At 42.8% G+C, this 16749-nt stretch overlaps 1 protein-coding gene, 1 non-coding gene and 1 pseudogene across 3 annotated transcripts; 2 read left to right on the top strand and 1 right to left on the bottom strand.

Moving 5' to 3' along the window:
* The first annotated feature begins 217 nt into the window (after window positions 1-217).
* TRNAW-CCA (transfer RNA tryptophan (anticodon CCA)) lies at window positions 218-289 on the top strand. Its single transcript has one exon. It is a non-coding gene; the product is annotated as a tRNA-Trp (tRNA).
* A 17-nt stretch (window positions 290-306) lies between these two features.
* On the top strand, window positions 307-16749 carry LOC149004192 (tubby-like protein 8; annotated as a pseudogene). Its single transcript, XR_016175467.1, has 5 exons — window positions 307-504; window positions 1377-1591; window positions 3954-4422; window positions 4501-11990; window positions 14805-16749. The product of XR_016175467.1 is annotated as a tubby-like protein 8 (transcript).
* Window positions 7216-8037, bottom strand: LOC149004193 (uncharacterized). Its single transcript, XM_089168581.1, has one exon. The coding sequence runs from the start codon at window positions 8035-8037 to the stop codon at window positions 7216-7218; it is 822 nt and encodes a 273-aa protein (XP_089024707.1).

Genomic DNA, 16749 nt, shown 5'->3' with positions numbered 1-16749 from the left:
CTCAAGCATGTATATATAAGAAAACATATATATTTAGAAACATCTCATGATCATTTGGAATGAAACAAAACTAAAAGCAGCAAATAATCTTAATTTTTGTTGTTGTTTAAAATACTTCTTCCCTGCTGATCCTTTTGAGGCTATTAGCGTCTATTGACTGAATGACCTTCTCCATAGACTGGACATATTTATTTTATTGTCAAAAGTATGTATCTGCGGATCCGTGGCGCAATGGTAGCGCGTCTGACTCCAGATCAGAAGGTTGCGTGTTCGATTCACGTCGGGTTCAATTCCCAAATTTTTTTTTTTCACTCTCACCGCTTCTTCCTGCCAGAGCCAGCAACCTCACTCGCCAGTTTCCTGAAGTCTCCTTGGGATGTGTTTTCCAAACCTACGATCCTCATTTTGTTGACTGTTTTCTGAAGCTACGAGTTCCGCAGATCTGTTGATGCTTTCTCATTGGCGTTGTCTTTGAAGGGAAGAAGCACCATTATTGCTTACTCAGTAAGTTTCTAAATTAAATGGGTTTATTTACATTCAAATAGAAAGATCCGATTGTTTTTTCCTTTTTTTCGCTTCTGATACTGAATGAGGAATGTTGCACTATTAAGTCTTATTCAATCCCCTCCATTATGTGAGCTGCATCATTTTTTTTCCCCATTGATTTTATTTTTCGTGGCCTAAAAGTTGATTATTGAGGTAAAATTTGTTGGTTGATACTTAATACTTTGCTTCTTTCTTTTATCGTTTGAAAACAAAGATACATCATTTGTGATCTACACTTATGTGGTAGTCATTCAATGGAGAGATGCTATCTACTGCTGTAGCTCTTGAAGACCCGGTAATGGAGAGTAAAGCAGTGTAGAGATTATTTATTGCATTCTGTAGGAATTGAACATTAGATTTTGGAAGTACAAGGAAAAGGAGTTTCATAACCAATGAATTTGTGAGAAAGAAATGCTTTTAGCTACCTGTCAGAAATTGCTCATTTTAGTTAGTTGAGAGCCAAGAAAATTATAGTCTAAGTAGTTACCTCCCTTCAAGAAATATGCTGTCCTGTTATATACATTTTTCGCATTTTCTTGATTTTCTATTGCACATGTAAGAAAATGTAAGTAGTAGATACATTGTTAAATCATATATATGGATGTCATGTTGCCTTGTTATATAGTCACTTTTCTGAGTTCTAGCATATGGCCTTTCCGTTATACAGTTTGTTACTTTTAACTGCTGATCCTATTATTGTTATCTATTTTTTATGTTTTGTTGGATTGGGGTTAAGATATAAACCATTGTCATGGAATTCTTTAAATGTGTATATGTATTTCAAAACCTTAAAATTAAAAGTTATCTTGACTAGTTCTGATGCGTTACAGTTATATTGATGCTGCTCCCGACTAAACCTCCTTTCGTGCCGAAGACGATGAGTCCTGCAAAAAGGGTTAGACGAGGGCCGGCTAGAATACCGGGCAACCGCCTCAATGGCTTAGTCAGACAGTGAACAGATTAAGGTCCCGTGCAAGGATTACACAAGACTATTCTCAGAATGTATTGGATGCTTACCGGAGAGGAGTGTCTTGGTATTTATATTGTAAGTATTACCTTTTATGTACTTGGTAAGTTTACCCGACGAAGGCTATTGTTTCTCCTGAGATTATGCCTCCTTGTCGTTGGTCCCGCTTGATCGGTGACTGAAGTTGACCTTCCCAATTGAGAATGGTTGCCATATTAGTCCAGGTTACGTTATGCCTTGATCAAGTTGGTCGGTTCTTGTCCCGACTGTATGATATGCGGAGCCCCGGCCGGGTCTGACCTGGTCGGGTAGGAAACTTCCGTATCATAAGCCCCCTATCCCGGTCGTTGTTTACATCGTGTGGGATAGCAAGGAAGCTAAGCTTTCGGGTGTATTTGTCTTTCCCGATCCCTAATTTGAATGGGTCTTCTTTATACGATACCATCTCATAACCTGTCAAGTTTCTGAGAGAGTACTGACTATCCATGATTAAGGAAACTGTAGGTGATCATCCCAACGACAGTTATATGTAATGTAGAGAGGGCTAGGTCAAGAGTTGGAGACGTATCTTGTTATAGTTGGAAATCGTGTGTTGTCTTATGTCATATGTCCCGACCAAGTAATCGGCTTAGACAAAAACGTCTTATCCCCAATGTTGCTTTATACATTCGGGAATGTAAGGGAGTCTTGTCGTCGAGCACATTTAATGCTTGGAAGGAAGTGACTAGTCGTTATGCTAATGGTTTTTCTTGAAGCCCGCGTCCAATCCAGCTTTGCCACGTCGAATGGCTAAGCGTAAAGCCATTATGGCTACCTCGGGAAGAAGAACCGTTTTCTTATTTGAACCGTCGATCATGTAACGTTGTAACCATTTGATCAAGGAAAGTAACGCCTCTTCCGGTAGTATAAATATTGCCTTTCCTTCTTTGTTTCAATCCATTGTTTTTGTTGCTTTCGACCAAGAGTTGCTCCCGACTAAGCTTTGAGATCTTTCAACTTCTAAACAAGAAGTATCTTCTTCTTCCAACCATGGCTCCAAAGAAGCCTAAAGTAAGTTTAAGAGGTTTTAGGCATCAGCCCAAGGTTCCCGTCCCAGTATATCGTGATAAAAGATGTCGTCGGGGTGAAGGGTGTGCGAGTGAGGGCGATAGTGATCAGATGAGAGGAGTTAACCTAACCGGGGATTGTTTGAAAGATCTTCACGAGCAGTCTTCGGACGATGAGAGTTCCCATACCTCCAGTGATAGTTCTCCCGACGATGATCTCAGGGTTCTTGAGGAAATAAGGGAGATGAATCGTAAGGATAGAGAGATTCAGGCCGCTCGGGCCCAGGCCGCTCAGGCTCGGGTTGATGAAGTTCCTAGTGTTGAGCCTCGAGATGGCTTTGAGTCTGCTACTGCTTCTGATTCTGCCACCCCCCCTTGCTCGAGTGCTTTAAGGCCTGAATCCATTGCCACTTCTCGTGACCCCTCGGCTTCATCTTCCCGATCCTACCTTAGGCCAGAGGCTTCAACCTCTTCCCGAGTTGATCCTTTCCGAAGGGGTCCACCCCGCCCACCTTTTCAGCGTCCTAGTGGATTTCGGGGAGCCATTCCTCATCAGCCAGATAGGAAAACCTTAGATGAGGATGCCCTAGCATTGGCGAAGTCTCATCCCTTAACTCCTTGGCATGTTGATTTCGTTCAATCCTCTTCGGGACCTGAGTTTTATGTTTGTTCCTTGTTTTCTGATGATTTAGATAGGTTTATGCACATCTTTGATTTACCTTAGGGCTATGAGGGTTGTTCTCCCGAGGGGGAACGAAAGAGTGACTAGTCCCCCGGAGGGTTTTTATCCTCTGTACTACGATGCTTTCATTGGGGGGCTTCGTCTTCCCTTGCATGATCTTTTTGTTGATATTTGTTGCATTATGCCATCAGTCCGACCAACCTGAGCTCGAACAGTTGGTGCATTATGGTCGGCTTCGTCGGTTTCTACAATGCCTTAGGTGTCTTCCCGACCTTTGGCTTGTTTCACCATTACTATTCTTTACACCCTCATACCCAGCGTGGTTGGTTTTAAATTGCAAAGAGGGTGTCTTCTTCTTTTCAAGGAAATTTCATCGAGAAGGATTCTCTCCCATCCACCACCAAAAAATGGAGAGAATTCTTCTTGTTCTTCAAGCCTCCTTCTCCCGAGCCTTTCCTTATAGAGTTCCAGGATAGGTCCAAGGATGACATTGATCTTTTGAACACCCCTATCGACTTGGACACCCGACGAAGAGGAAAGGGTCGGGATCATTAACCAGGTTAAGGGGGATGATTTTGCAGTCCATGGTTATTCCATGGAGTATGTTCCTGTTCTACAACTGTGGGGCTTTCTCCCGGGTGAGTTTTTGTTTCAATTGCCTTTATCTTGTATTCCAAGTTTTGACCTGATTATATCTCCTTTTGTCTTGCAGTGGCTGCCAACATCCAAGACAATGATCTTCAGGCTATGGCGACCAGGGCCATGGAGGAAGCCCGAAGGAGAAAGCCTATCACTAAGACGAAGGCTTCGGCTTCTGGTGTTGCTAAGACCAAGCCCCTTGCTCCGGGTGCTATCCCGGTTAAATCTTTTGTGACCAAAGGCCAAACATCTGCGGTGGCTGCCTTAGCTGGGACTGTAAAGAGTCCAAAGAGGAAAGCTCCTCTTGGAGGAGAAAAAAGGGTGACAGAGGGGATCCTTCGTCCTCCCCCGGCCAAGAGGGTTCACATTTTCGAGCCCGAACCAATTGTCGGGCCCTTTTCCTCTTCTGGAGTCCCCAAGTTTAACTCGGTTTTTAGTGACTTAAGTTTTGCTGAACGGTGGGTTGAGGACGCCACTCGTGACGCTGATCGGGAGTATTTGAAAAATCTCCCAAATAAAGAATTTTTTGCGGATGGATACCGGTAATTTTCTCCCCGTCTGATCTTTATCCTTTTTGCCTTCTTGCCATCTGTCTAATGTCTCTTTTTCTTTTATTCCAGGTATTTGGCCGGGGCAACTCATATCTTTGCCGAGTCACTGAGTCGGGCTCGGGACCAATCTGAGCAATTGGCGCTCTCTGAGCAGCTTCATCAGAAGGCCAACGTTGAGTCTGCTCAGCGAAGAAGGATCTGGAGGCAGCTCGGGAGAAACTTGTTGGGCTAAAGAAAGAGAGAGATGACCTTTCCAAGAGCAAAGGTAAATACAAAGGAAAGGTCAGTTCACTCGATAAGAAACTCGGGAAAGTTGCCGAGGACTTGGCGAAATCTCAGGCTCTCCTGGTCGAGGAGAAAGAGAGAAATGTACAACTGGGGAAGGAGCTCGAGGAGCTGAAGGCCTTGGGGCCACAAAGTTTTAGGAGGGCGGTGTTGGAGGAATACTTCACCACCAAGGAGTTTAAAGATTTGTCTCTGGCCATTTCTACTCCCGCCTTCAAAAGAGGGTTACGACAGGCTTTCAAGTTCACCCTTGAGCAAACCTTGCTCCCTCATCCCGAGAAGTTGAAGAAGCTTTTGGACCCTAAGTTGTACGACGATCTCAAACTTCCTCGGCCAAAAGACCTTCCCGAGCTCCCCGACTTCTCGTATCCTGATCCTGCAGATTACATCGATCCTCCTCTCGAGAAGCAACCTAAGGAAGAAGCTGAGGAGGATGGCGAAGAGGAAGCAGAGGACGAGGATGAGGCTGAGGCGAGGATGAAGTCGAGGATGAAGGCCCTGAGAAGTCTCTGGTTGAAGAAGAGAAAACTAGAGGTTCCTTGACCGACACTATTGCTCATACTAATGTGTCGAATGACGGTTTGGTTGAGCCACTTGTTGAAGAGAAGACTTCCCCGAGCCCCTCCTTGAAGGTCGACTGAGATGCGCCGAGACAGAATGCGAGTGACAATTCAAGATGGCCATCAGCTCGTTGGTAAGTCCATGGCTTTTGATCGGCACATGAATCTTGCTCTTGGCGACTGCGAAGAGTTTAAAGATGCTTTAGTACATCAATTATTATGAAGCATCTCTTTGCTGGTGTGATCTTGAAATTTTTTGTGTCCCGAGTCCTGTACCTCATTCTTCCCGAGTCATGTAACTAAGTGCTCAAGCTATCTTTGTTCCCGAGTCATGTAGTTAACTGATATCTATGTTGTTTAGCTCTTTGTTCCCGAGTCATGTAACTCCTCTTATTTAAGAGTTTATTTTGAATGAAAATTTGACTAAATGTTTTATGACTCGTCCAAGCTATAAGATGTTAGGGATAAAATTTGATCTTTTAAAAAAGAAATGCAAGTCCTTTTAGGAAGGTGCAAAATGACCAGGAAGAACCCGCATTAATTTAGTCTTTTAAGAAAGTGCAAGTCCTTGAGAAAGGTGAGAGGTGATCGGGAAGGACCCGAACCAATTTATTTGTGTTTAAAAAGAGCAAGTCCTTAAGAAAGGTGCAAGGTGACCGAGAAGGACACGAACCAATTGATTTGTCTTAAAGAGCAAGTCTTTAAGAAAGGTGCAAGGTGACCAGGAAGGACCCGAACCAATTTATTTGTCTTTAAAAAGAGCAGGTCCTTAAGAAAGGTGTAAGGTGACCGGGAAGGACCCGAACCAATTTCTTTAAAAAGAGCAAGTCCTTAAGAAATGTGCAAGGTGACCGGGAAGGATCCAAACCAATTTATTTGTTTTGAAAAAGATACAAAACTACTGATAGAACCTTCTTAGGTTAGTGGAGTTCCATGACCGATCAATCGGCTTTCCAGTTTCTGAGTCTTTCAGTCGGTATGCTCCCGGTTTTGTCTCTTTGTCAACGATATAAGGCCCTTCCTCTGTTGGAGTTAACTTTCCTTGGTTCCTCGGGTCGGAAGCCCCAGTTCTTTTTAGCACCAGATCTCCCGATCGATATCTTCGGTTCTTAACCCGGGAGTTATAATGTTGAGCCAACCTTTTATGGTATAACTGATTTCTTTGTTGAGCTTTCTCTCGGGTTTCCTGTAGGAAGTCCAAATTTTCCCTTAGCCTTTGGTCATTTTGCTTTTCATCGAAGGTGTTGTAACGGAACGACCCGGCTATGACTTCTACGGGAGCCAGAGCTTCGGTACCATACGCAAGGTAGAATGGTGTTTCCCCGGTTGGGGTTCGTGCAGTGGTCCTGTATGACCATAGTACACTTGGGAGTTCCTCGACCCAAAGTGCCCGACTATCTTCTAGTCTCTTTTTGATCCCGTCCAGTAGTGTTCTATTGGTGACTTTAACCTGTCCGTTGCTTTAGGGGTAAGCAACTGAGGCAAATCGATGTTTGATGTGGTATCTTTTACAGAAAGCTTTGAATCCTGCCTCCTCAAATTGTTTTCCATTATCTGTTACGAGGATTCGGGGTATCCCGAACCTGTAGATAACTTTTTCTTCGAAAAACTTCTCCATTTGCTTTTCTGAAATGGACTCCAAAGGTTCCGCCTCGACCCATTTTGTAAAGTAGTCAATGGTGACAACTAGATATTCCCGGTTCCTAGAAGCTTTTGGTAGCTTCTCGATCAAGTCCATTCCCCACATTACAAAAGGGGTTGGGCTAGAGACCGGCATCATTGGTACTGCAGGCACTTTCGGAACATTTGCATGCTTCTGACATTGTTCACATTTGCGAACATACTCAAGAGCATCTTTTTGCACGGTCGGCCAATATATGCCCGAACATAATACTTTTTGCGCCAAGGCCTTTCCACCCATGTGTGCACCACAAATTCCTTAATGGATTTCTACTAAAGCGTAGGTGGCTCGGGAAGGTCCGACGCACTTTAAAAGAGGCTCCGTGAAGGATCTTTTGTACAACTGCCCGTCTATGATGGTGAATCGGGCAGCTTGATTCTTAATTCTCTTGGCCTCCTTTGAATCGGTCGGGAGCTTGTTATCCTTTAGGTAAGTCACCAAAGGTGTAGTCCAGTTAGGATCATTGGTGATTTCAAATACTTCCGACTCTTGCGTGCTCGGGAAATCTAACTCTTCAATGTAGACTGCCGAATCCAGATTCTTGTAGTTGGCCAAAGATAGTCGAGACAGTTCATCCGCCCGTTCATTCTCTTTCCTAGGTATTTGATGAAATGTTACCCGATCAAAAAGTGTTTGGAGTTGCTCAACCTTAGCCAAGTACTTTGCCATCCTCTCATCTTTCGCATTATATTCTCCCTTGATTTGATTCACAATGAGTTGGGAGTCACTTCTTACTTCTAGCTCCCGTACTCTGAGTGCTCGGGCTACTTTTAGGCCTGTTATGACAGCCTCGTACTCGGCTTCATTATTTGAGGCCGGGAAATTGAATCTTAACGCATAGTTGACTGTGAAATCTTTAGGACTTTTGAGTGTCAGTCCTGCTCCCGAACCAGAAGTGCTACTCGAGCCATCAACATATAGAATCCACAAGTCTGATGTTTCAGTTGTTGCCCCTTGGTCTTTATTTTGTGGTAGGCTATTTTCCACAATAAAGTCAGCTAGAACTTGAGCTTTTATGGCCGTTCTAGGTTTGAATTCAATCTGGTACTCACTCAGCTCTACTACTGCCCACCCGACCATTCTTCCTGCCACATCAGGTCTTTGAAGAATCTTCTTGAGCGGGAAGTTGGTTGGGACAATTATTGGATGTGCCTAAAAGCAAGGCCTTAGCTTCCGTGAGGCCACCAAAAGTGCTAGAGCTTGCTTATCAACGTCCGGGTATCTTGTCTTTGCATCAATGAGCACATGACTCACATAGTAGATTGGGTTCTGGATTGTTTCTCCCTTTACCAAAACAACACTTACTACAGTTGGTTGAAATGGCAAGATAAACAGTTAGAGGCTCCCCAGTTATTGGTCGCGCTAAGATGGGTGTTGTCCCGAGTGATACTTTCAATTGCTTAAATGCCTTTTGACATTCTTATGTCCAAGTGATTTCTCCCGAGCTTGGTGTAGCCTTTAATGCTTTGAAAAAAGAGTTGCATTTTTCTCCCGCTCGGGATATAAACTGATTTAGCGCTGCCACCCTTCCGGTTAAGCATTGGATTTCTTTCACAGTAGTGGGTGGCTGCATTCCAATCAGGGCCTGAATCTTCTCGGGATTTGCCTCGATTCCTCTTTGAGAAACCATGAAACCGAGGAACTTTCCAGAGGAACTTCCAAGTGTTGGGTCCGAACCAGACTCTTTACAAGCATGTCATCAACATACACCTCCATGTTCCTCCCGATCTGGTGTTGAAAATTTTTGTTGACATCCCTTTGATAAGTTGCTCCCGCATTCTTCAACCCAAATGGCATTACTTGGTAGTAATAACTTTCCCGATCGGTCATGAAGGATGTATGCTTTTCATCTTCCTGACTCATTAGGATTTGGTTATACCCCGAGTAAGCATCCATAAAGCTAAGGACTTCACGTCCAGCTGTTGCATCAATCAACAGATCTATCCTCGGGAGAGGATAGCAATCCTTCGGACAAGCCTTGTTTAGGTCAGTGTAGTCGGTACACATTCTCCACTTCCCGTTCACCTTTTTGACCATTACCACATTGGCTAGCCAGGTTGGGCATTTGATCGGCTCAATGAAGCCTAATTTTTCAAGTTTTTCAACTTCTACTTTGATTGCCTCATGTTTTTCAATTGCAAAATTTCTTCTTCTTTGAATGACCGGGGTAGCATCTTTTTGAATCCAAAGCTTGTGTTTTGCTACCCGCTTGTCTATCCTAGGCATGTCGTTTGCTGACCATGTGAAAATATCGGCATTGTTGCATAAGAACTTAGTCAGCTCCTTAAATTCCTTGGGTTGTTCTGATCCAATGAACGTTCCTCGGTCGGGTAGAGACTGGCTGAGTTGAATTCTTTCCAGTTTCTTGACCGGTTTTGCTCTTTGCATATTTTTTCGTCCTGATCGTCGCGGACTTCAATAGTCAAGGTGCTTTCCGAGCTCTTTGACCTCCGTTTTTGCTTTAAGTAATTCATATAGCATTGTCGGGAGGTAGATTGGTCAGAACTGCATTCACCAACCCCTGCGTCGGTCGGGAACTTAAGTTTCATGTGCCGGGGAGACACGACTGCCTCAAGTGCATTGAGTGTTGGTCGTCCCAAGATCACGTTGTATGCAGATAAGTCCTTTACAACCATGAAGTTGACTCAAACGAGTGTGTCCCGGGGTGATTTCCCGATCTTTAGATCCAAGTGGATCGTTCCCTCTGCTATTGCTGAAGACCTTGCAAAACCATAAAGGGGAGTTGCCGATGGAGTAAGTAAATCATCAGCCAACTTGAGTCTTTTAAAAGCCTCACAAGATATCAAATCAACTAATGATCCCGTATCAATCAAGACCTGGTGAACCTCCCGATTTGCAATCTTTACTTTGACGATGATCGCATCATCGTGTGGTGCTATGACCCCGCTCAAGTCCTCATCTGTAAATGTTATAGGTTCCGGGCATGCCGGATTTTGCCTCTTTTAGGCTAGATGCACAGCCCCGGCAAACCACGCTTTTTGCTTCGCCTTCCTGATTGACTCCATGGTCGGGCCACCCATTATTACGTAAACTGGTGACTCCTCCCGGTCAACTTTCTCTTTTCCTTTGTCAACTTTTTTAGAGGCATCTTTCCGGCTGGGCGACTCGTGCTCTCTTTCTTGGCTCGGGAGAGCTTTCCCAAGGTTTTCCAGATCTTCGCACATATTGACCAAGTTTACCCTCCTGGATCAATTTCTCGATCTCTGACTTTAGGATTAAACAACTGTCTGTGTGATGTCCATAATCTTTATGGAAACGACAGTATTTTGTCATGTCCCGATCCTCAGGAAGAGAGTGCAGTTTCCCGGGCCACTTTAAAGACTTCTTGTCCCGAATATTCATCAAAGTCTCTGATGGCTTGGCATTGAGTGGAGTGTAGCTTTCCCTTCTCTATCCCGCTTCCATCTCCCCTTTGATCCTTGGTTTCGGCCATTCGGGGAATTCTTTTTAGTCTCCCGATCGGGTTTTCTATCTCTATCAGCTTTCACCCGAGCGTTTATTACTTCATAAACACTAGCATGTTTCTAGCACTTGCGCAACGATGTCCCGTATGTCTTGGGCTTGTCTGTTAAGAGAACCTCCAGAAGCCTTTGGTGTGTAATACCACTCCAAAGTGCACTGTAAGCAACTTGATCGTCAAGATCCTTGATCTCAATGGCCATTTCGTCGAAGTGCTTCAGGAAATCCCGAATGGATTCATTTCGTCCTTACCTTATGTCAAACAAACTGTCAGACGTCTTCTTGCTCCCAATTGCACTCCTGAATCAGGCGATGAACTTCCGGGCGACTTCCCTGAAGTTGTGGATGGATCCCGACTGCAAGCTACTGAACCACTTAATGGCTGGTCTTTCGAGGGAAGCCGGGAACGTTTTGCAAAGCAACTCGTCCTCCCGCCCAAGGACAATCATTACTGATTTGAAGTAGCTTATATGCTCCTTTGGGTTGGTTTTTCCTTTGAACGGCTTGAAAGTTGGCATGATGAAATTTGGAGGAAGAGGCATATTCATGATTTCATCCGAAAAGGGTTTTCGATCAACCACATCCAGATCCTCGTCATGATCCCGATCCTCTAGTTTGCGCTTCACCTCCGCCATCTTCTTACGAAGGCGATTTTGCCTTGCTTCATCTCCATCGGATTTGGTGGTATCTTCCCTTCTGGAACGCGTCCGGGCGACTGACATCCTCGATCGGGTTGGCTGAGAATGACTTTCTCCCTGGTTCTTTATCTCCTCCCGACGACTCCTCTGGGGTAAGGATTTTGTCTTAGAAGGTACCGAAATACGATCTAAGGCATTGATCTTGGTCCCATTTGGCATTCTTTGATGATAGTCATGACCAGTATGGATTGGTCTCTGACCCTCGGCTTGTTTGCCTCTCGGGATACCCCTCCTTGGTCGGGATCCTCTGACAGTCTGGAAAGCTCTTAGCAGCCTTCCCGCCTGGGTATTCCATCTTGGTCCCTGTTCAACTCCAATTTGATGAACCAAGTTTCGCAATACCCCCTGCATCTCGAGCATCCCCTTTCGAAGTTCATCACGTCTGCTGTAGTAGCATGCCCTTGGGGACCTTTGGATGTTCCTTCCTCGTGTGGATTTCCTAAGATCAAGTTATCCTCGGGAGGATCCTTGCTCCACACGGGTCGAGCGCTGAACCCCCTCTTCTTGATGTGTTTGATCGTCTAAGTGAGGATTTTTGCCAGCATTTTCTTGCTGAGTATGTCCATTGTTTGCTCCTCGTCTTGCCATGACTTAAAGATTGTCGTTTCCACAGACGGTGCCAAACTGATGCGTTACAGTTATATTGATGCTACTCCCGACTAAACCTCCTTTTGTGCCGAAGACGATGAGTTCTACAAAAAGGGTTAGACGCGGGTCGAGCTAGAATACCGGGCAACCGCCTCCGATGGCTTAGTCAGACCGTGAACAGATTAAGGTCCCATGCAAGCATTACACAAGACTATGCTCAAAATGTATTGGATGCTTACCGGAGGGGAGTGTCTTGGTATTTATACTGTAAGTATTACCTTTTATGTACTTGGTAAGTTTACCCGAGGAAGGCTGTTGTTTCTCCTGAGATTATGCCTCCTTGTCGTTGGTCCCGCTCGATCGGTGACTGAAGTTGACCTTCCCAATTGAGAATGGTTGCCATATTAGTCCAGCGTACGTTACGCCTTGATCATGCTGGTCGGTTCTTGTCCCGACTGTATGGTATGCGGAGCCCCGGCCGGGTCTGACCCGGTCTGGTAGGAAACTTCCGTATCAAGTTCAAACTCTTCTTTCTGTTCTAACAGAGTTTGAAGTGGGTTAAACATTTGTAACGGATCAATGATCAGCACTACCCAACTTTGAAGGCTGTGTTGCGTTCATCCTATCTCATGTCTTTCACACGTGCAAGATAATGGAAACCACTCAAGAGTTCAAGATTGCAGAATTGTACATCTGATGCAATGAGCGCAGTTCTCTTTTTTTTCATTACAACACCCAGGTAGATCAATAAATTAGGAAGCCGGATCTCAACTAAACACATTAAGGGTCTACTTAAGAGCTGCAATACCTCAGTTCTTGGTGTTCCTTGAGTCCTGAATTTGGGTTAAGAATCAAAACAGTGTGTCTATCATTCAAGGTCAGAAGCAGGTTCCCTAACTCTTTGGGAAGCCATGATGGTGAAGTATAATTTGAAGGACGATTCATGGTTGGTTGAGAAGTTTGCCGAAAAGAAGTTATGAGTGCCTTGTTATTTTGAGGGGTACATTCTTTGTAGGAATGAGCTCAACCCAGCATATGAGGGTGATGAGCAGCTACTTTCGGGAATATTTCAAGAGCCCTATGACATTGCTTAGATTTGTTAAGGAATGTGAAAGGGCTATTGCTAGGCATGGAGAGAAGGAAGCTGATGCAGAGTTCAGATCACTTATACTATTACCTCAATTAGAATCACTAAGTCCAATTGAAATGCATGGTAGACAGGTGTACACCAGGGTGGTGTTTGAGATATTTAAGAAAAATTTTAGTTCAAGCCTTAGCTTATCGGCCGTAGAGGAGTCATTTAAAGGGTCAGTTAGGAAGTTTAAGGTTGGACCCTTTGGTGTCCCAATTGAGCATAGATGCATTGTTGAGTATTACTTAAGATCTCTTTCCCTGATAAGCCCACTACAACACTAACATCAACATCATTCAAGTTTTAGATGCGTACTCTAACTTACTGCAACAGCTAAAGGCTACAGAAAATTTGGAAAATAGAACCAGGGTACTTAAACCATCCATGAGAAAAACTTAAGTACACTGAAGAGGCTCTTGGAGACTAATTAGTACTCTAGCAGGTTTGGGCCATGACAACAAGTGGGCATGATAAGCATTTTCAATAACTCAGTTGCTTTATGTGAATTTCAAACTCGTGTTCAACCAAATATTCCCCCAAGTGCATCCATAAGCCCCATCATAATCCCTTGCCCCCATGGAGTTTTGATTAGTCCTAATTCCATGGTAGAAAAAATGAAGGGCCTGAATAGAGAAGGCTTTCTCCATGATCACTATGGAAACTATAGTGCCTGTATCAAATAGTAAAACAGTTACTGCTGTTTTAAGCTTGAATCCAACCCATTGGCTGAATCATGGTGGAAGCTGAGCTACCGTTTGTTTCAGTATTTTCTATTTGCATTAGGATGGAAATCTTCTTATGTTAGAAGTTTATTTGGAAGTTAATGCAAGTGATATTTCACAGGATGGCCTTGGGAATGCATTAAGCAAGTTGAAGATTTACTCTGTGGTAAACAACTTGATCTTGACTTACTTTCAGTTTGTCAAGTCAAATTACTTCTTCTTTTATCAGCATTGAAATAAAAACCTGTATCTATTGCTTAAGTCAGTTTCAAATTTATCACATGTTACTCTTATTGTTATTATATTGTATCCTTGTAATACCTTTGCAGGGTAAATTGACAATTGTTTCACAATAATAAGATTTTTAGGGATAGAACTTGATAATCAGAGATATATCATTTCCATCTATGTAACTATTAGTTTTGGCTCAATGGGGTGGAGTTCATGCTTTCAAGATTTAGCTAATTGACACCAAGGCAAAGCGAACAAAAAGAGTACAGGATATAGTTATTCTGTTGCATTCATTTATTAAATACTTATTCATGAAGTATGAAAAATAACTTGAAGCTAAAGACATAAAAAGGCTGACACTGTGAAACCTGTATTTGGTTTTTGTTACCGAGAATATATGATGCTTCTCCTCCACCCAAAAGATTAAGGATTCCTAGTAGCAGTTATGCAGCTATACTTTCCAGTTGATGGATGTACTTATTTCATTCTTTTTTTTTGGGTACAAATGCGCTTTTTATATATAGGGATAGGGATATTACATATGCCGCCGGTAGGAGTTGAACCCATGACCTCTCCACTGAGAAGTCAGGTTCCTAACCATCCTACTACTCCTCCATTGGCACTTATTTCATTCTTCGTTCTTATATGCTGGAAAATGTAGTCGTTTGTCTTGCACCGACATTATATTGGATTCAAGAAGCTTAGAACATCGTCTTGTTAGAGCCTTGATGTTGGATTATGTTCAGCTATTAGATATGATTTTTGGGTAATGAATACTTGTTACATGATACTTTTAATGTCCATTTGAGGTTCTTTTAGTTTTTAGATGATTGAATTCATTGTTCAGTTCATGCTGAATTATTTGATTTGAATTCTCAATATTCATGTTTGTATGGATTTGGATCTTTCATGTCTTTGAACAAATCATCTTTGAATTGGTTGAGGACTTGGTTTTTACCATCTGATACTGATAAGACCCTAATCACATTGTGACAGCAAAAACCCCTATTACTCACAACATATAGCTCTCAATCAAATGCAAACAATGGAATCCGTAAACAACATTGAGCACTGCTGGAACATGAAATAAATCAATTAATTGGAGAGCTACTGTGGATGGAACTTGTATGGCTCATTGACTGGTGGGTGGGGGTTAGGTACTTAATCAAATTTCAGTTCATGTGATCTCTATGCTTTACTATGTTATTGCTTTCCTCAATTCATGCTAAATAATCCCTTCAGCAGCTTAATTATTCCCTTCAAATGTGATGTTTATATTTTGCACAATATCAAGTAGTAAATCTCTATACCAACTCATGCTTCAGGCATTGATGGTTTTTACTTCCATAATTTGTTATCCACATGATCTAGAATCAGCTGTTTTCTATTTAAATTTGAAGCTTTGCCTTGATAATCTTCTCTTTACAATAGTCACAATACTTGTACCTGAAAACAACTTTAATATATAATTAAGCTATAGAGAAGGTGTGAAATCCCTTGTTACATGGTAGTTCTTCAGTCTTCATGGCTCACACAACCATGACTTGTTCAAACAGATCTTCAGTTCCATGCCAAACTTCTTACTATTTCCACTGTGCCAATCTCCTCAATAAGCTCAAACACAACCGAAGCAACAGCAAAGGGGAGCACAGCATTTGCAGCACTTTTGGCCTTTGTTTGTGCCAGAATGCCTCTGTTATCATCTCTGATAACAAGGAAAATCTTACTCCCAACCTCAAACAAGGTATTCTGGACTCCAAAGACACAGAATTTCCAACACACAGTTGCAGTTCTTCTGTAAAGAAGGGGTTAGAGAACCTAGATGGAAACTCTCCCTCTCCTGTGGGTTTCAAAAATAGGTCTTGAAGTCATCTTCTCTTCAGATCTGTATACAATTGAATGAAACAGATTCTACTTTTTGATCTAATCTTTTGGACCTAATTGGATCTGACATTTGAGCAGAATAGATGTGTGGAATCATTCTTGATTCAGAAGCAGAATAGATGAATTTGCTTCTATCGGTAAACAGTTTCTTCTTTGCAACTAATGCAATGCTAATATGGTTGGTGTGGTGGGTACTTTCAGATCATTGCTCTGTAGGCTTTTGCCTTTGGATGTAGGCAGTTGCACTTGTGTTATAGTGAAGGAAGCATCTCCAGAAGGACTGGACGGTGGAAATATCACCCACATTCTTTTAGAAATTCAATAATTGTATCAGAAAGCATCAAACTTGCAGGAGGGTCATGGTCGAAAGGATCGAAAACTTGCAGTGGCACTTCATAGGCGCCGCAATGGTTGATCTGAATTCATTCTAGTTCAGAATACAAATTCGATATCTTGTAGCTCAGATGAAAGCTTCCTGGGGAATGCAACAGCTAACCTTATGGAATCAAAATACCAAATCTGGGGCCAGGTTTGATTCAGTATTTCTACTGTTTAGCTTGGAATAAAATCATCTTGGAAATAAAATCAGAAATCTTAATTGAATAAACACAGATGCACTTGTTCTTAATTCTTATAACACCCTTTGATCACAGGGGAGCCATTTTGATTCCCTAAAGAAACTGCCCAACCAACTTCTTGTCATTGTCTCATAAGCAAATCTCATTTGCAAGCAGATAAAGATAGGATCCCAAGGTTGTGTTGAAAGGGCATGGGTCACTAAAGACCTTTTGAATGAACTGTTGAAGTGAAGACTGGGGTCGTACCCTTCACATCAGGAAACTCTGGTCAACTTTAATGTCCAAAATTCCACTTGATAGAGGACCTTTTTTGTAATGTAAGATAGTCTTGTTTTTAACTTTGGCCCTAGTTCTGACAGATAACCTACAATAACTGTTAAGGTATTAGAGTCATACCCAATTTATGTTGAGGTCAAGACCAATTTGAAGAAGCACTGGTCTTGACCTCCTCTGCACCCACCATAGCTACAAAGTGTCTA

The sequence above is a fragment of the Hakea prostrata genome, chromosome 9, assembly GCF_041222555.1.
Source record: "Hakea prostrata isolate BN-2017 chromosome 9, UWA_Hpros_2, whole genome shotgun sequence".
Classification (NCBI taxonomy): domain Eukaryota; kingdom Viridiplantae; phylum Streptophyta; class Magnoliopsida; order Proteales; family Proteaceae; genus Hakea; species Hakea prostrata.
Note: the sequence above shows the minus strand (reverse complement) of the source record. Positions and strands in the feature narration are given on the sequence as shown.

What these genes read in the sequence shown, in the direction of transcription:
- LOC149004193 (XM_089168581.1), bottom strand. Translation starts at nt 8,037, where the DNA reads ATGGTCGGGTGGGCAGTAGTAGAGCTGAGTGAGTACCAGATTGAATTC.